This window comes from Amia ocellicauda, chromosome 20 (assembly GCF_036373705.1).
Source record: "Amia ocellicauda isolate fAmiCal2 chromosome 20, fAmiCal2.hap1, whole genome shotgun sequence".
NCBI classification, from domain to species: Eukaryota; Metazoa; Chordata; class Actinopteri; order Amiiformes; family Amiidae; genus Amia; species Amia ocellicauda.
In genome coordinates this window covers 17,808,345-17,826,045 of record NC_089869.1, presented here as the reverse complement: position 1 = coordinate 17,826,045, position 17,701 = coordinate 17,808,345, and the positions used below count along the sequence as shown (strand labels likewise).

The following is a 17,701-nucleotide window of genomic DNA, read 5'->3' as shown; positions in this document are numbered from 1 at the left end:
GAAGTGTGGGGAGCGGTGCAGGAAACAGACTTCAACCCAGCCTCTGTTTTTAATGTTAATTCTCTTAGTAATACACAGCAAGTAATAAGGTCTATTATCCCATATTCGATTCCCTGATCCACAGCTGCACGTCTGAAGTTATCGAGTTAAATATGTCAAGCACAGGAGAACCTAAACCTGCCATACACTAACACTGCCAGACATGAATAGTTTGAACTTCTCAACTAGAATATATGTTTTCAAGGTATTTTTTTGCCTGATTATCAGCATTACCCTTAAAACTTAAGATTCATGCCACCACCCTTTGTGGCCGCCACTACTCCATAGGTGTGATGTTCCTAACATGTATGTTTACCAATCATAAGTTTAACATCTATATACTGACTATGTTTTCTATGAAAACAAAATTGATTTGTACAGCACTTAAACTTCTGTTATGGTTACTAGTGTCGTTTGGAAAAATATATCATAAAATCTATGATCTATAAACTCCTGCTCTGACTGTTCTGAGCAGGTCCTGGAGGTGTGTGGTCTGTCTGCAAAGAAGGCATGTGAATGATCCTGCCAGGAACAGCAGGCACCCCAGTTTAGGTGGAGTTTTCACAGGGGTACATTTATGGAAATTTGGAGGCTGACCCAAGTCCCCGTCAAATACCCTCATGGGTCAAATATCCCCTTTTACATGGTTTAAAATTGATTTATGAAGTTTAGAGTGCTAAGGGAAGCTGGTGCAGACTGCAAGGAGGCCTAGGTCCACAGAGAGGCACATGGGTAATATTGGTGCCCACCTGATACCCATTCAAGACTTTTTCCAAATGCCTTCATAGTCTGTGAATGTTTGTGTCTTGTGTTAAGATAGTTCCTTATCACAATGTACAGTGAAACGCTACCTTCACAATGTGAGCCATTCAGAGCAAGGTGCCAGGTGCGCTATCGTACTCAGTTGGCTGCATTAAGTGATGAAAGCAGAGGGCTTTGCAGATGCACAACCTCCTGGCAGGATGCGTGGATGCAGTCAAAGACCATGAAACCCTATGGAGGAACTAGCCTACTTTAATTCCTGGTGCTTTCAGTCTTGCACATAAAAATATATAGTTTTATTAAATAGAATAGAAATAGAATTCTACCACTTTGTGTTATTTATCCACAACCCCATAAGTTTTAATTGAAGTTGGTATACATTCCTAGCTATGTAGGTTTAACAGATGTATTGATGACGATATCAATTGTGTATGTGATGATGTTTTTACTTTCTTCATGACGGTACTTTAGACGAGACTGCCCATAAGTGACAAACGCATCAGTCTCGATTTCAAATGAGTTCCACAACTGCAATTAAAATTGCTTTAGCAACTGCATAATTGTTACAATAATACAAACTACTCTATAGATCTGGAAAGAATGACTTCATCATACACATTATGTGTCTGAAAAGTGTTATTGAGTAATGTTTTGCAGTTGCATCTTAAGACTTGACTTGAAGTGCCTCCTCTGAAAATAAACTGCAGTCCTCTGAAATATACAATAGGTTGTTGAATGTTGAAAATTGTTTCAATAAAGCAGGGCTTCCGTATGTGGCTTTATAGCGGTTAATGTTTCTCACATTCAACAATGAAATACAGTGCCACATTCAGAATGTTTCATGTAAATTATTTCTGCTCCTACCATTAGAGAAAGATAATACTTAAGGTTTGGTACTTTGGCTGAATTCTACATTGAAATACAAGTTTACAGGAATTTGTTTTAGGTAAACTTTTATATAAAAAGCTCTCGTTCAGCTCGGAGTACTGAATTAAAATGCTTTTTGAACATATACCAATGAGGAGTTTTGGCAAAGTCCCCATCAAAGTGTGCAACAAAAATCTCTCGCTTAGTGTCACACAAATGCCTTCCTCTCTCCTGTAGCTATGATGGTGAATGTATGGGACAATGTAAACATGAGATAAGAAGTTTAATTTAAATAGAAAACAAAATGGCCCAATGAAACCTTTAAAGAAACAATTGTCATGGCTTACAGAAAGTCTGTGGCCCACAGTGTGTAGTCTGGGACACCAGCACACATGTTTGCAAGAATGAAAACTATATAAAGATCCCTTCTATATAATTGTAACTTGCCATGGTTTTGAATTTTCTGGAAATGGATGGCTTGTCAAAATATATCCTTTAAGTTAGTGAACCAATTTTGTTTTCTTCTTTTTAATTCAGTACCGGTGTGTTCGCTATCAACAGTGACCAGTTATGCAAAGAAGGAGAAACAAAAAGATTGCACGTCAGTAACACCAGAAGAAATGTACTGTACTGTCCTGTACCATCTCATAGCAGCCACAGTAGATTTGCGTCCAACTTGAGATGTAGGAGACGCATAAGGGACGGCTACTATAGTTGTGTAGCAGTCTGTTTGTTGATTTATATCTGTGCTGTCAGAGCTGAATGCGAGACTCCACTCCTTTCATCACAGCCTCTTAAACCTGCATGTGTGGAGTACAGCTGAGCTCTACACAAATACTTCCACTGAAAGACACAACAGTACGCATACACATTTTAAAAAGAGTCTTTATCATCAGTAATCCGCAGAGATGATTTCCAGCTGTATGCTCCTCTTGGGCTGATTAGATAAGTGCCACATTCACCACGCCTGTTCCAGGGCAACCAATTGGAGTATATTGGAGGATATGGATACTGTCTCTATTTGAACCAGAACTGTGCTGTTCTGTCTTTGTTCTACAATTTGGGATTTTTAGTTTAAACACAATTTAAAAAAACTAAAATTGATAGAATTTAAGACCTGTTGTACAGTGTACAGTTACTTATGTGCCATTCACACTCTCCACAAGATCTCTGTGACTTAAAACATACAGGTGGTTTGCATTTAATTCCCTGTGTTGAACTATTCATTCCCCATGTCAATGTTCAGGAAGCAGGAAAAGGTGAGCAGACTCTGAGTATACATTAAACATTACAGTGCACCGTGTTCTGATAGACCTTTGCATTGTTGTTTTGCAGTGAATTCATCCATATGTTCTTGATTAGGTGTTGCAGCTACATCAGGCCATTCAGGACTCATTACAGTAGACATTTTTCAGATGTTTGGAAATAAGTGACGCAGGTCTTAAAAAATGGGAAATTGTAGCCATGAGAGAGTATTGACCTGACCAAAGTTATTTAGCAGAAAGACAGGCAGAATTTATAAACAACTAATGGGTATCCACAGGCGTATTTTGTGCATTAACAAACCACTTTCATCAGTGTTCAAGAGGAATTTCCAAGCTGAGGAGAGCTGACGTGAAACACTGTGCATGTTGAGCTGATTTAGTGTGCTTCTTTCAGTTTACAAGGCCTTAGAAAATTCCTCAGGAAAAGGGCTTGATATTATAACGCATGCCATCCAAAGTCAACAGAATAAGAGAATCTTAAAGTGGCTGACATATGCACTTAAGAGCAGGATTCAGACTTCATTGTTTTACTCTTTGAGTCATTAACCACACCTAATTAAGTATAAGCAATACTTTTTTTTTTTTTTTTTACATTGGCTTGACATTATTCTCCTAAATTCCTAATTCCTGCATTTCCTGGATTTTATTCATCCTGTCTCTGTCTTCTACATACATTCCAAATAACTTAATTCACCATTTTGTGTGTCCTGTTTCAGGGTGTAATTTATAGCAGTTTCCCCCCCAATTTGATCCACTTCACTTTTAGATTCTCGTTTCCATTAGTTGTTCTACTGATTGACTGCAGAAAATTAGGCAATATGTGGGGAGACAAAGTTTTTTTTGTTTTAAAAGTGATTGTATTATCAAATTGATTTGCCAGCTTCACCATTTATGTACAGTTGATGTAGAATATTATATTCAGTGATCTGACGAACATTTGTTTTAAATTATGTAGTGGCATTGATTAAACTACAGGTAGACATGAAGTTATTTTTTCAAAATCACAATTAACTCAGCATTTGCATGTTAGCTTTGATTGGCTTAAGCTTAATGTCAAAATATATTGCAAGTGGACTGCTTGTCTGTATAACTTACTTGTTCATAATGTAATGTATTCCCCTGTATTTTATTTTTGATTTGCTCTATATATAACTACTATAACATACATGAAAGAAACCCAGCATAACAGTTCAAAATAAATTGCTGCATCTCTCACAAGAGACTGTCCAGTGAAGTGATTTCAGGAACGGTGCCATGAGGCGTATCTTGTTTGTGTTGTGAAGGAGTACAATGTCTATTCTGTGATTGATTGCTGCTTACTATAGACCTTAAACTGTGCTGCTCTCCGGAGACAATAGGACAAGTAATACTTTGCTGGTTGGTACATTTCTGCGGTGTGTGTAGAGAGGAAAAATGGATGAAACCCACTCGCAGATCTGGCAAGAAGCACAAAACAAACATGGTCTTTAACATGGTGCTTACAATTGTTTTTAAACTGGTTTTGTACCAAATGTTTTGCAACTTCGTAATACTAATAAGTCTGAATGTGGGTGTCCTGGGATATAGGGTTTGATTTCTAAAATATTGTTCAAGAAGGAAATCCTTGAATGCCATTGTACAGGACCTCACCAGTAGGCAGGTTTGTATGTGAAACTAACTCCCAAATAGACAAAAAAAAATTAACAATTTCTGGTGACCAGTTAACATTTTGTGTAGATATATATATTTTTTTATTCCAGATGTACAGCACATTAAACTGATAAATCCAGAATAAAACGATAGCCAGGAAAATATCTTGTAGATTTCTCCAGGTATTGCAAAAATCAGTTTTTAAAACCGAAGCAAATTACTCTTCAGATAGTCTTGTATATTAAAGTCTTTACAAAAATAACAATTTCTGAGCCAGAATTAGTTTAAAACTAATACATCAAATTCTTTTGGCTCCCAAGATAAATGTTATATTTCTTTTCAAAGGCCAAATAAAATTGTATATGATATCTTGAGTGGTCAAATTATCCACCAATTTCAGGTCAGCATTTTTTGTTTTGTTTTGTTTAAGCCTCATTTCTTTCCCTTCCTTCTACAATACATTTTTCAGCAAAGTCCTAGAAACCTGGCATGGCTGTACATTTCATCAATGATAGAATATAAACCAGTGCTTGGCAGAGAGCTGCTTATTTGTTCAAAATGTGATAATCACAAATTCCAATAATTCTCATTGCACAAGAAGGTCAAAAATGTAATTGCAACTTGGCAGGTATTTCATTCGATAAATATTAATTCTTATCTGTTTTTAAAAGTGTCACTCTGTCTTTCACAGGTCATGGAAGAAACAAAAACCCAGATCGCATGGCCTTCTAAATTAAAAATAGGTGCCAAGTCTAAAAAAGGTAAGTTTTTTGTTTGTGATCTCTCTTTTCTGAATGGACTTTTGTCCTGAAGAATTCCTAACTCTGTTGATTAACAGCTGGAGCATTTCCTTGTGCTGCTGCAGCTGCAGAGGTTGTGTTTGTAGCTCTTCTCTTTCCCTACAGACCTGGCATTTAGTCCAGTGTCTGTTTGTTTTTTAGCATGAGTTTTGTTCTTAAAATGAAAAGATTATGGATTATGTTTTGTTTACTGCTATATATTTATTTTGTTTCTTGAAATCAACATCCTTACACTTATATTGTAGATTCCTTTAAGGAATAAGTGTATATATATCAGTTTGTGTGTTTGTACACCCCTGGTCACTTGTTTTATTCTCACACTGCGGCTCTGTTCCAAATCTCTCTGTGAATCTGATTGATTGATCATTTCCGTGAAAGCACCACTGGATATTGGTTTGTGTCTGAAGCTTAATGTTTGCTCTGGCCTTATTGGCCACTGTGACTCCTCAGCCACACTGATGTCTCTGTGGCTAATCTACCCACTATATGAAGGTCAATGAATTTAAACACTTATACCTGTCGAAAACTGAGCTCCATCTAGACATGTCAGTGTTGCTGTATATCAAATATAAAAATGAATGAGGAAATTGAATGGGAAGTAATGATTAGCTTCTTTTTTTACTTTTGAAATCCCTCAGGCTTGAGCATTGCTTTAGATTTCATTCCGTTTCAGTGCTGTATTTTTAAAATGCTTTTTTCAAAATATGGCATTAAGATTAGTCATGCATTTACTGCTTTGTGGTAGACTGTTGAGATCCATTTTGAAGTAGAGAGAGCATCTCTACCTGTACCTATCTAGCTACCCAATGGTTTTCCGGCCGGGCAATAAGTGATTCAAAGTTAATTATATTTGTATTTTAATTATGACAATTTCACACCATTTATTTATAGATATGTTATCAATGACTAACCACTATACACTTTGGTATTTTGAACAAGGATCAAGGAAAATGCAATTAGAAAGAATTTGAAAACCTTAAACATCCTGACAACTTTCATTTGTTTGTAACTGTAATTGGCTTAATTTGAAAAAAGTAAATACCCAAATACAAACAAATATATGAATAATAATAATAATCATAAAAACAAAAACCTTTAAGAACTTTACCTTTTTCACATTCGGTTTGATTTGGAACTCGTAACGCTGAATTAAAGCTGTGTATTAGTGTGTGAGTAGTGTTTTCAATGCATTACTGTTTCTGTCTAATCTCAGAAACTACTGAAACACAACTGTCCTGTTTTGTGCCTTGAGGGGGTGCTGGTGTACCTTATGACTGACTGTAAGATATCAAATGAAAGGAACACTATTGGTCTGTATTACAGTAAAAGTTTTTTTGGCAGCGTTTCAGTAGAGTCTGATGGATTTAGCTTCCTTTGATAATTTCTGGTGTATACTTCACCCTGATTTATGACCGACTACTTCCTTTAACCCAAGGAAGAAGCTCTCCATTTTCAGACCACTGTAATTCCCTTATAAGTAACTGACATCATTAATTCTTCCTCATTTCATAATCATGGCACAGAAGAAAGGAGCAAGGATGAAACTAGCTCAAATATTTTGCTGACAAGATTCGTTAAACAATTCTGATTGATTTCTTGGCTGTATTCAAAATAGAGCTATCTGTACTGCCAGCTCCACAAAGCAAGTCTAATGACATAATTGTTCAACCTTAACATGTAAATTACAAAGTAATTCTATATGGATTTATCCTGTGTTAATTTCCTTCATTTTAAAATTTTAAATATTGTTTTAGGATAGTTTTGAAGGCTCTTTCATATGAAGATATTACAAATGTTAACTGAAATCGAAGTTGGGAAAACATTTCACAGAGATTATTCAGAAATAATGACCAAAACTGCCCCCCAGGAACGGATCTCTTCGCTATCAACAATAACAACATCAAAGAAGCACGACACATTTTTTAATAAACTGTCAAATGTGAGGATGCCCTTAGCGCTGAAGTTCACAAGTGTCATGAATCGCTTTCCATCAGGCCATTTCGAGGATCAGAGGTTATTTAAATAGCTATAGATTGAAGCCCGTCATATCAGTTGGCAGACAACCCCAAGTGTTACTCGAAAAGCAGCAAAATCCCTCGTGAGACACTGTTATGTAAGCCACTGTGGTTATCTGGTGACTGCATGCTTCAAAAATTTGAGCTAATTAAAAATTGAAAACAAAACAACTTATTTTCCTCTTGCATACAGTCACAACGGTACACCACATGAAAGTTTAATGGGGAAATTAGTTTTGCTCTTTGTCAGCTCTTGATTTCACTGCATAATTGTACAATAATTAACTTATTAAAAAAAATGTTATAAGATTTGAGGAGGAGATCAAATATACTTTTTTGTTTTTACATCAAAGTTTTGTAGAACTGGTTTGCCTTCATATTCTGGTCCCTTTCAAACTCCACTTTGCTCATGGTGATGGTGTCTAGAGAATGAAAACTTTATGACCTGTTGTGAGTAAAGCGTTTGAATGGCAGAGGGAAGAAGAACCCAGGAAGGTCGCTAGTAGTGGAATTATTTTACTTTGTGGAAAGGCCCACTTTCTTTTGTGCAAATTTAACCTTCGCTGTAATGCCATCTTGGATTGGTTAATCTTTATAACGGCAATGTGTACAGAGGAAGATTAATTAAGCAGACCCTGCGCTGCTTTGATCAAGTACCCATCCAATAGATAAGACCTTGCAGTTTGCATGCATGTCGGCTGATATCTGAATGTATCCATTATTGCGTGAATACCATTTATATACTTGACCTTAATTATCTGGATACATCTGGATTTTTGGCTTCAGCTGAAACATGGCCAAACAATATTAGTCAAGGGTCGGTGATACTGCTGAGAGGACAGGTTCATTGGCCAATTTTACATTTATTTTTAGCTTTCGTGATAATTGATATTTCCTTCTCAAACGGTCCAGTCTCTAGATCACAGTCCTATCCATTGCTGTCAAAGAACCATGAGTGATATTTGTATTTTTCTATTCAAAGGCATGTTGCGACAGCTTGCCTGGTGTGGCACCATTAGCGGCTGTGTGCTGAAGCCTGATAAGACCCCTCTGAAAGGACATGAAAAGAGCTGCGTCCTCTTTACCCAGTGATATCTCTGAAATTCAGGCAGCCATCTATCGGAGTCCAGTGCTTGGGATTTGAACATTTGTAGTGTTAACCGTGACCTGACCAAACGCTAGAACCCATGTGGTGTTTTTTTTTTTTTAAATCTATGCAATTTAACCCACAACTAGAAAGGGCATAGCAGCCCACCTTGACATTCAACTGTTGCTGTTGGTTTCAAATTTGTATTCTGTAGTTTTTCTGTGATGTGTGTCTTGTATAGCATGAGTTGTAGAACTAAATGTTGGAAACCACTACCTGCAGGACACTAGAGAGACCAACCTTCAGGAGCGACTAGAGTTGTACATGAATCATTTTCACCTGTGAGAGCAAGGTTAAAAGTATTTTAATGGTGCCTGGGTACAACTGGCCTTTCAGTTATTCAATTTCCTTCTTTTAATTCTGGTTTACATGTTGAATTCCTTGAAGAAAGATAATTTCCTTGTTGCACAAACCTAATGGTGGAATTAATGCCATACATTGAGAATGCACAGACACATGCCTGAAAATGCTGAAGCTGAAGGTTTCAGGTAAACTTGGTAAGCTTCAAATTTCCTTTTAACAGAAATGGACAGCATAACTCAGTTGTGCAAAAACCCCTTCGAGTCTGGATCACAGTACCATAAATAATAAAGGTTGTTTCTATTTTAACTGAGAGTTAATTTGAAATTCAAAACTGCACCACTGTGGCTTAAAGAGAGGTACCGCATATCTTGAGTGATAGTGTTACTAATCAAAACATTTTGAAATTCAAGATAGGAAAGTAGGTTTAGAGAGAGAATGCTAAAAACTTGAACATGTTGTAATCTAAGATGCATAACAGTCTCATTTCACCTTTAGACCCCCACGGAAAAACGAATGCTGACTTATTTGTTGAAGGAACAAACTCTCTTCACACACTGTATGGCTGGGGGTGTTAGGGATGGTTTTAAATAATTATTGTGAAATGTTTTGGATAAATGTGTTCATTAAGAAAAATCTGAAGAAGCAGATTAGTCCCACCACCTTAAAAAAACAATCAATCCAAAAACAACAATTGTTTGATTTTCTTATTAGCAAACAAAAGTACTAACTATCCCTTTTTCACAATGTTTCTTTGATTTGAACTTTTGAAAGGTTATGTAATATATAATTACACTTTCCTTTTAATGTAGCATGATTAATTCAATACATAAGCCCTCAGGGTAAGAAGACACTTTAACAAACGAGCTCTATGTATTTACTGTATTACAAAGCTAGTGACCTCAGAAGTTGCTTTATAGAAATACTTTATTCAAGATGGACTCTAGATTGCAGACGTCTTTCACTGTTGCTGTGTTGTGTCGATGCCAGTCACTGGTTTTGATTCAGTTCTTGACATTTGCAGTTTAATTCACTTCAGGGTGACATTTATACTTTTTTTATTTTATTTATACTTCCATAAGTACAGCACTTTTGAAGTGAAGAGAGATCTCTGCTAAACTAAATGAATAATGTAGAATACAGGGCACCAGCATGGGGTAATGCACTATAAGAACGTAGTCTGTACCACAGGGGTTGTTTACCTTCTTGCACTTACAGATCCTCAAGTTTATATATTTCACCCCATTTATATATTTTCAAAAGACTCCAGCAGCAGTTTGATAGAGAGAGAGAAACTTTATTTTGGCTCATGCAGGGCAGCAGTCGGGTTACTGGCAAATTTGAATCATCAGCTGCTTTTCAGGAGTCACATCACAGTAGTAAAAAAATAAGTAAATGTTTTGGATGCTGCCCTATGAGCTCCCAGTTATCAGACCCTGGGGAACGCCTCAATCTTTGATTATAAAGGATATTATTGGGGGTCTACTTTAATGATATGTTTAATGCTCCTCAGACCCTCCACAGACCCCCTGGTCCTACTGTACCATGTACCCCAGTTGAAAACCCTTGCTTTATGTGACATTGACAATTTCTGATAGGGCTTAAATGGGTAGTACATTTCCAAATGACAGCCAAAAGAAATCCCTTGAATTAAACTGCATTTTGAGATTCAAGCTTCATGCATCACCCTTTACAAGCACAGAGAAGACTACAGGCTTCTTTGAGGATCTGTGCCAGGTCAGTGTACTTCAGCCAGACCGAAGTTTCAAAGATTTGTAATTGGATTCAGCCAGGGAACTTACTTGTCTTAAATTCCTGGCACTTCAAATGGTACCACAGGATATTCGGAGCCTGCAGATGAAAGGAGCTTGATTTCAACTTCGTCACAAATCTGTAGCTCCCACAGCCCATAGCCCGATGCTGGAAACAATATGGAGCTCCTAAACTATGAATACCATAAAAAGTACATGATTTTCTGTGGGGAAACAACCATCTGACATTCAAAATCAAAAGATTGTTTTCATTCAGTTAACATCTTTAGTTACAAGGCATTATACATGATATATTATTCTGCTGAAATGGTCTTAACCAGTCAAAGAGCCTTATAATTAACACAAATCTATGTGCATGAAGCAAAAGCCAAAATATACAGCTGGTTTTCTTGAATGAGATTACAAATTATAACAATACATATAACATTAAGTGAGTTATTTACAGAAGTTTCCGGTTTCAAAACCTACCAAGTAGTTCAAATGAGAATTTTTTTATTTAGTTCTGAAGTTGTGATCTATTACATTTTACATCTACTTTCCTGTTTGTAAATCCAATAATGTCTTCTCTAATTTAAAGTGTTTTTTTTGTTTAGTTTTTCAGTGGAACATCTGTAAATACATGAATATTTTCTCTCATGGCTGAATACTTGTATCTCCCTTTCTCCCATTCGTCAGTAAAGTTTGAAAATGACAGTTCCATCCAAACAAGACTAGTGCTTTCAATTTGTAATCTAATATCTTGAACACTTAAAAAAATGTACACAATTGGAAAATAAAATAACTTTCCAACTTTTTAAATGTTTTTTTTGTGAGTGTTGGGGGATGGTTATAAAAATTAATTCCTGCAATTGTCAATATCACTTCTCACATTAATATCAGAGCCATTAAACTTACATTACTGGGACGGAGTTGTCGACACAAACCTAAAAACCAGCAGGCTGACTTTTGTAACATATTTGTTCCCCAGTATTCTTTGCCAAACCAACTTGCACTTGCCAATAAATCTACACCCATACCCAGAAATTTACAACTAGACTAGAGTGGAAAGCTGTCGCTAATCGCTGTACTCTGACTGAAGTAAAACCTTTGGGCAGCAGCTGTGAAAACAGAGACTGGTCTGCGCCACTGTGGGCTTATCTCACTTTCTTCACGGCATGTCTAATTTGTGTGCTTTGGTCTCCATGACTACATGTTAGGCAGCTGACTCATGCCGCTCGGTATGTCCCAGCGTCGAAATCCACGAGTGGAAAGGGAATTTAAGACTCCTTGCATCTACTGAGGCCTTCTTCCTTTGTCAGCAGAAATACAATTAATCAAAAAATATATTTAAAAAAAAAAAAAATCTCTCCGCCTTCCCAGGGGTATAAATTGCCAGGTCTGACTTTGTTACAGTCTGACATGGGCTTTTAAAAGCACCGCAGTCAGATGGTTTTTCTTGACTGTCCCCATGACAACCTCTCTGTCGGCGCAGGTATTTTGTGACGGCTCGGCTGCACATTTCGAAAAAGGCAAAATTCTTGCTCAAATCCCTCCAGACCTCTCGGGATCAACTTCGGAAAGAATTCACAGACCAATATGGGTTTTGTTTCTTGACCTTAAGTATTACACCACCCGGCCAAATGATTAGAACAATTCGACCTTGGCTTGGAAAAAATATTAATTGATTCTATTATAATTATTTTTAGTTTTTATTAGTAGTGGTAGGAAGGGGTTTTGTTTTATCATACGTTTAATTATCTGGCGTCTCTGTGTGGTATAAGAGGCACTCTAGCTATCAAATTGACCAGCATCCGCATGTGGTAGCTTTTAATTGACCTTGCAAGCACTGGATACTCGATTTCCTATTGCTAATCACAGAAGCATGTGGCCCGTCTGCCCAGAGGAATGTTCTTGCATTAGTGGTTCTAATACATTTTCTCTTGAAGGAATTGAAATGGTTAAGTGATCAGTACTAGAAATGTTTTGACCTTAAATAGTGTGACGGTTTAACATTTTAAATGAATATTAGACCCAAACCTCACAGAGGGATGGGGGGGGTGTATTTTCTGTACAATAGGTTTTAAATAAAAACAAGTAATGCTTTTCTGTGCCTTCCCACTGGTATTCATTAATTACACATTACCTACTATTAGAATGACTGTTTGTCTTATTTCATTAGACTAAATAGTGTGGAGCCTGCTAAAAAGTCTTCTTTCAGTTCATATATCTATTACATTAGTATACAAATTCACTGACTGACTGACTGAGCTGCATTTCACTCATGACTTCGCATGGAGGGCAAGAAGAAGCTCTGTGAAATGTTTTCATCCTTTTCCTCTTGTTACTATTTTAATGAGCAGGACATCAGCTAAACGCTGATGAATTCCACAGCCCTAAATAACTCATCTCACAGATATGTTTGTAGCGGTTGCTTGTAAGTTCTCTATAGTGTTTTCCTTGGGATGATGTTTGCTTAATTATTACAGCCTGCTTTTTGATTTACAGACTCATTTTGGGCGAATGATATAAATTAATTTGACTTTGGTATTTCATGCAGTAGGGATCGGGCGCTACAGCCATAATGCTACATCCCAGGGAGCCAAATCTAATAGGAACAAGCATTTGAAACTGATGTCAAGAGGAATTTGTTTTTGAAAAATGTGTGCGTGATGCAATAGAAAGAAATTGAAAGCTAAATGTGCCTAATAAAAATGTATACTACTTCTTATTCTGAAAGGCAAGCTTTGGGATTTGTGGGAGCAGTATTGCTATGGTATCTCTAAGCTGGAATGTCCTTTGTTTAAAAACCACCAGCAAATCTCGTAATCACTCTTAAAGTCGAGGTAAATTCATCAATAGTAGTTTAACACGATTCTTCATGTATATAAACATTATTAGAGCGGTTTTGTTTTTGTTTCTTTGTGTGTGTTTTTGTTCTGGACCCGAAGAGACCCGTTTGTGTACATAAACCTTCTGCTTTAGTTCAGTACAGTATGTCTGCACATGGCTGTGCAACAATTCAAAGTATGTCATAGAAAAACAGATTAGCTTCCTGCTTTGTGAGGAGTGCAGCCAGAGTGTGGCCCAAACGGTCCAGAGCAAAGGGATTAATTGAGGGTGAAATGTATGTTTATTTATGCCCCCCCTTCCCCCATATTCACTCGCGCCCACACAACTGACAGATAATATGTATGCTATTCTTATGTGGTATGGGTTATTCTTTTTCATATGCAGTCAAAGCACGAAAAACATGTTTTATATTAATCTAATTTCTCTAAATTACATTCACATTATTCAGACTAAAATGAAGTTCAGAAAAGGTAGATGGAATAGGCCTAATTTGGGTTTTATTAAAACAAAACAAAAAACATCCAGAAATACAATAACTGTTTTTAAATGTATACCTGCTGTATCCCATAAGTACTTTAAATAGCCACAAATGTACTTTTTCAAATCAGTGATAGTGATCAAATAAATGGGGCACTAAATATAAGAATGAGGCTCGGAATTTCCTGAAATTAATACTGCATTGATGCAAGAATCATAGACTGATAGTAGTTGTGTAAGAGAAGTCTATCAGATATAATAAATAGAGTCCTCTCCTCAAAATGCGGCCTGTCTTTTTCCCTTTCGTGGTTCTCGGGGCCTTGTGAAGGTGATGAAATTCAGTATAGGTTTGTTTACATCTCTAGGCTGTTTTTCACACTGCATGAAGCAGAACCTTGTGGAGACCCTGCTCTTCATGAACTAATCCACTGCGGACCTCTCCTGCTCCTTAATCTCGAGGCTATAAAACACACTGTCATTACCCTCACATTTCTGGAAAACACTTCCCCATATTGGCATTCCACTCACAGCAGAGCACCCGGTGCTGGAACATAATTAAATTCTCCCTATACTCTAGCTCCATCGCGTAGCCATTGTGCATTTCCTTTTCGCTCTCTGCATACATTGTGCTCACAGGTCACCTCCATTGAGGATAGTTCCTTGATTTGTAACACACAACCTTTGCAATAAGTAGACCTCATGGGTCATCCCGGTGAATTATGTGAGCAAAGGTCTGGATAAAGATCATTGCTGAAGAAAAACAGTGATACTCTGAAATTGGTTCGTTTTTTTATTTTTTGCATTTGTGCTTTTGTTTGGTTCATATTTGTGGATCAAAACGGAATAAGGGTTGTCAGACAACATTCTTTTATTCCCATGTCCTCCATTCATAAGTTTGAACTTTAAAATAAATGTCATGTCACTACTGTTTATCAGTTTAATTTAGCCAGTGAAGTAAACTGTTTTTCAAGGAAACTCAGCTAGTTCAGCATTCTTTGGCTCAAATTCCACAGGTACTTTAAATTGAACAGGAAAAGCTATTTTTAAAATCACAGCTTATTAATTTAAATATCCATTCCTAAAGCCATGAAGACTCCTGGGATGCAGTTTATTGGCAGGCTGTTTCCCAGCTGTGTCAAAACAAAGTAAACACCATAACCTGAGCAACAGAGTCTGCTGGCCCCTGGCTATCAAAGGAGAACGGCAGTGTTTTTTTTATTGCTGTATTTTTATGAGCCTACACATGGATGCAAATAAAGGAGAAAATTTGCTTTTACTACGTTGATGGACCTTTCTCATTACCTTTATCGTTACCTCCATGGAGAACTGTTGAGTGATTCGCAGGTCAAGCACACTCCTCAAGTGTTGGAATATACTGTCTCTGACGCCATATTTGATCGCTGGCTTTATTCTTTGAAACTTAACAGATTCTTGATTTGGAAGGTTACAGATTGTAAAACTAAATGGATGTGTGTTGTATTTGCTTATTTGTTTAGTACAAAGAGGTATTGCTGGCAAGTCTCTGAATTTGCCACTGCCATGTTAGATCATATTTCAGAACGAAGATAATGACCAATTAGTTAACGGATGGAATTTGCCGATGCAGAAGTTGAAGTCAACTCGTACACTTAGAAATGTTGTTATGTACGTTGTCATTACTGTAGATATTGCAGAATTGCTCTACAAAAGAAGAAATAGATTTCATCCCTGTGTAACCCTGACATTCTCTTGTCAGAGATTCCTCAGTCCAGTTACTGTAAAGCTCATCGACCTTAAATCAGTGCCCCGGTAGATTTTGGGTGAGGTTGTAAATCATGGCTATGTACGCTGCTTGTGACACAGCAATTCAGGCCAGGATGCACAGCAGCACACTCTGCTGGTCTGAAGGCACTCTTTTCGAACTCTCGTTTGATCTGATGCCCTGAAGTTACTTAAGCAAAGAAATGTATTTAAAATATATCTATATAGTAACCCCTTTATAGTTTGCTGTATTCTGAATACTTGCAGATGTTCATGTGCGTCAGATAGTCTCTTTAGCTTTGCATATTGTTCTAATCTTCATTTCTGTCTTAGCGAGAGCAGAGCCAATGTTTCTTCCGTATCTGTTTCTTATCTTTAGTTAAAGTAAATTTCATAATGGTATTTATGGTGGACAATACAGATAAGCGTGCAAGGTTCGGTCTGCTGCAGCCAGTACGATTTCCCAAAAACGATGAGAAATGTAACGGATTTCAGCTTGTATTTACTTTTTAAGATTAATTTTAGTCACATGATATTAAACCTTTGTGTTGACTGCGGAGATGGACCGTACAAGCTTTTGGGAATTTGCAGGAATGTGTGGGCTTCATTTACATACCAATTCAACATCTCTGTGTCCTGATTTGACGTTTTGCCAACTTTTCATATTTTCAGCCTGACATCGCTTTAATGAACTTCCCTTAAGGGGAAACCAGAGTCTGATGAAGAGCAATTACTTTGACATGTTAGTTTCTGATTGGTGGTTAAGGCATCAAATGATCAAAATGATTTCAATCATGCTTATAATTTCACAGAGTTAACGTTATGGAGAACTGTATAGGAATCCAATCATTTTCCACTCGTCAAGCGTCTAAACCATGGCGTCTACAATATGTACTGTCCATTTGGAACATGTGCTTTTGGTCTTTTATGTAACGATTGTTGCGTGTGTTTGTTTGTATAACATCATCGTCAGTTTTAGAGAAACGTTCAATAGTCCATATATATGAGACTGATGTTTTGATTAGAAAACAGTTGGGAGTCATGCTGAAATGACACAATATGTGGCTTTAAAATATTCCAACTATATTGATAATTGGTTTCTGTCTTTTTTTCAGATCCTCATATCAAAGTTTGTGGAAAGAAGGACAACGTAAAGGAAGCAAAAGAAAAAATAATGTCTGTCCTCGACACAAAAGTGAGTTTGACAAAACTCACGGATAATTCCTTGTTTAGCATATAGAAATGATTTGGAAGTTGACCAGTACTGGAATACCATTCATGTTTTTTCCAATGTGAAATAAGTCAAATTTAAAGATGGTGTGATATTTATGATTGTGAATTAAAATCACTTCAGTCAATTTTCAATGCAAGCCCATGACTTTGTTACAAAGCCAAGATCACTATTGTAAGTGTGGAGCTTGCATTAAAAGGGTGCGGAAGTTTGGTTCATAATTTTTAATGGCAATGAGTAAGAGATTCCTTAGGTTTCACTATAACAGCAACAGCTGCGGAATCCATGGCATACAACTACAGCTTTGTCAAGCAAGCTGGAGTGATTGTGGGGTCTCTCCTTCCCTGACATACCATTCTCCAGTTTTGTTGTAAATGTAAATTGTATAGTCCGGAAAAATCTTCCATAAGAGAATTTCATATTCAAAATTACACACAAAATGTTTCAAAATGTGTTACACACACATTCAACGTGTTTAAAATAGTGCAATGCTCGTACGATATACCTTATAGCCACAGAGGTAAGGAATGTCATTGAAGTGTTAAAATAGCTTCTGTGATACAAATGTGGAAACAATTGGCAAGGTTGTCCATGTATCTAGTAAAATTGTCCGTCAGTACATTTCCACATTGTTCACCTACAGCATTACCTACTTACTTTGTCGCATGCTATATGTGTGAGTATTTAATACTACTGTAGGGCTACTGTAATCTTAATTTGATTTAAAAGCAAATTCATGGTAAAGCCGTTCCTTGGCTCATCGCTTACTATTAAAATTGTCACCTCTTCATTTTGAAAATACTTTTTGGATCCTTCCAAGCTTGTGCC

At 36.9% G+C, this 17,701-nt stretch overlaps 1 protein-coding gene across 4 annotated transcripts in view; it reads left to right on the top strand.

The window, feature by feature from the left end:
* The window catches only part of bicc1 (BicC family RNA binding protein 1), a 66,920-nt gene that overhangs the window by 30,815 nt on the left and 18,404 nt on the right, over positions 1-17,701 (top strand). For all 4 annotated transcript variants that reach the window (XM_066692955.1, XM_066692954.1, XM_066692957.1 and 1 more), the window contains exons 3-4: positions 5,254-5,323; positions 16,758-16,837. In XM_066692955.1, the coding sequence (XP_066549052.1) occupies positions 5,254-5,323; positions 16,758-16,837 (150 nt within the window). The remainder of the gene's footprint in view (positions 1-5,253; positions 5,324-16,757; positions 16,838-17,701) is intronic.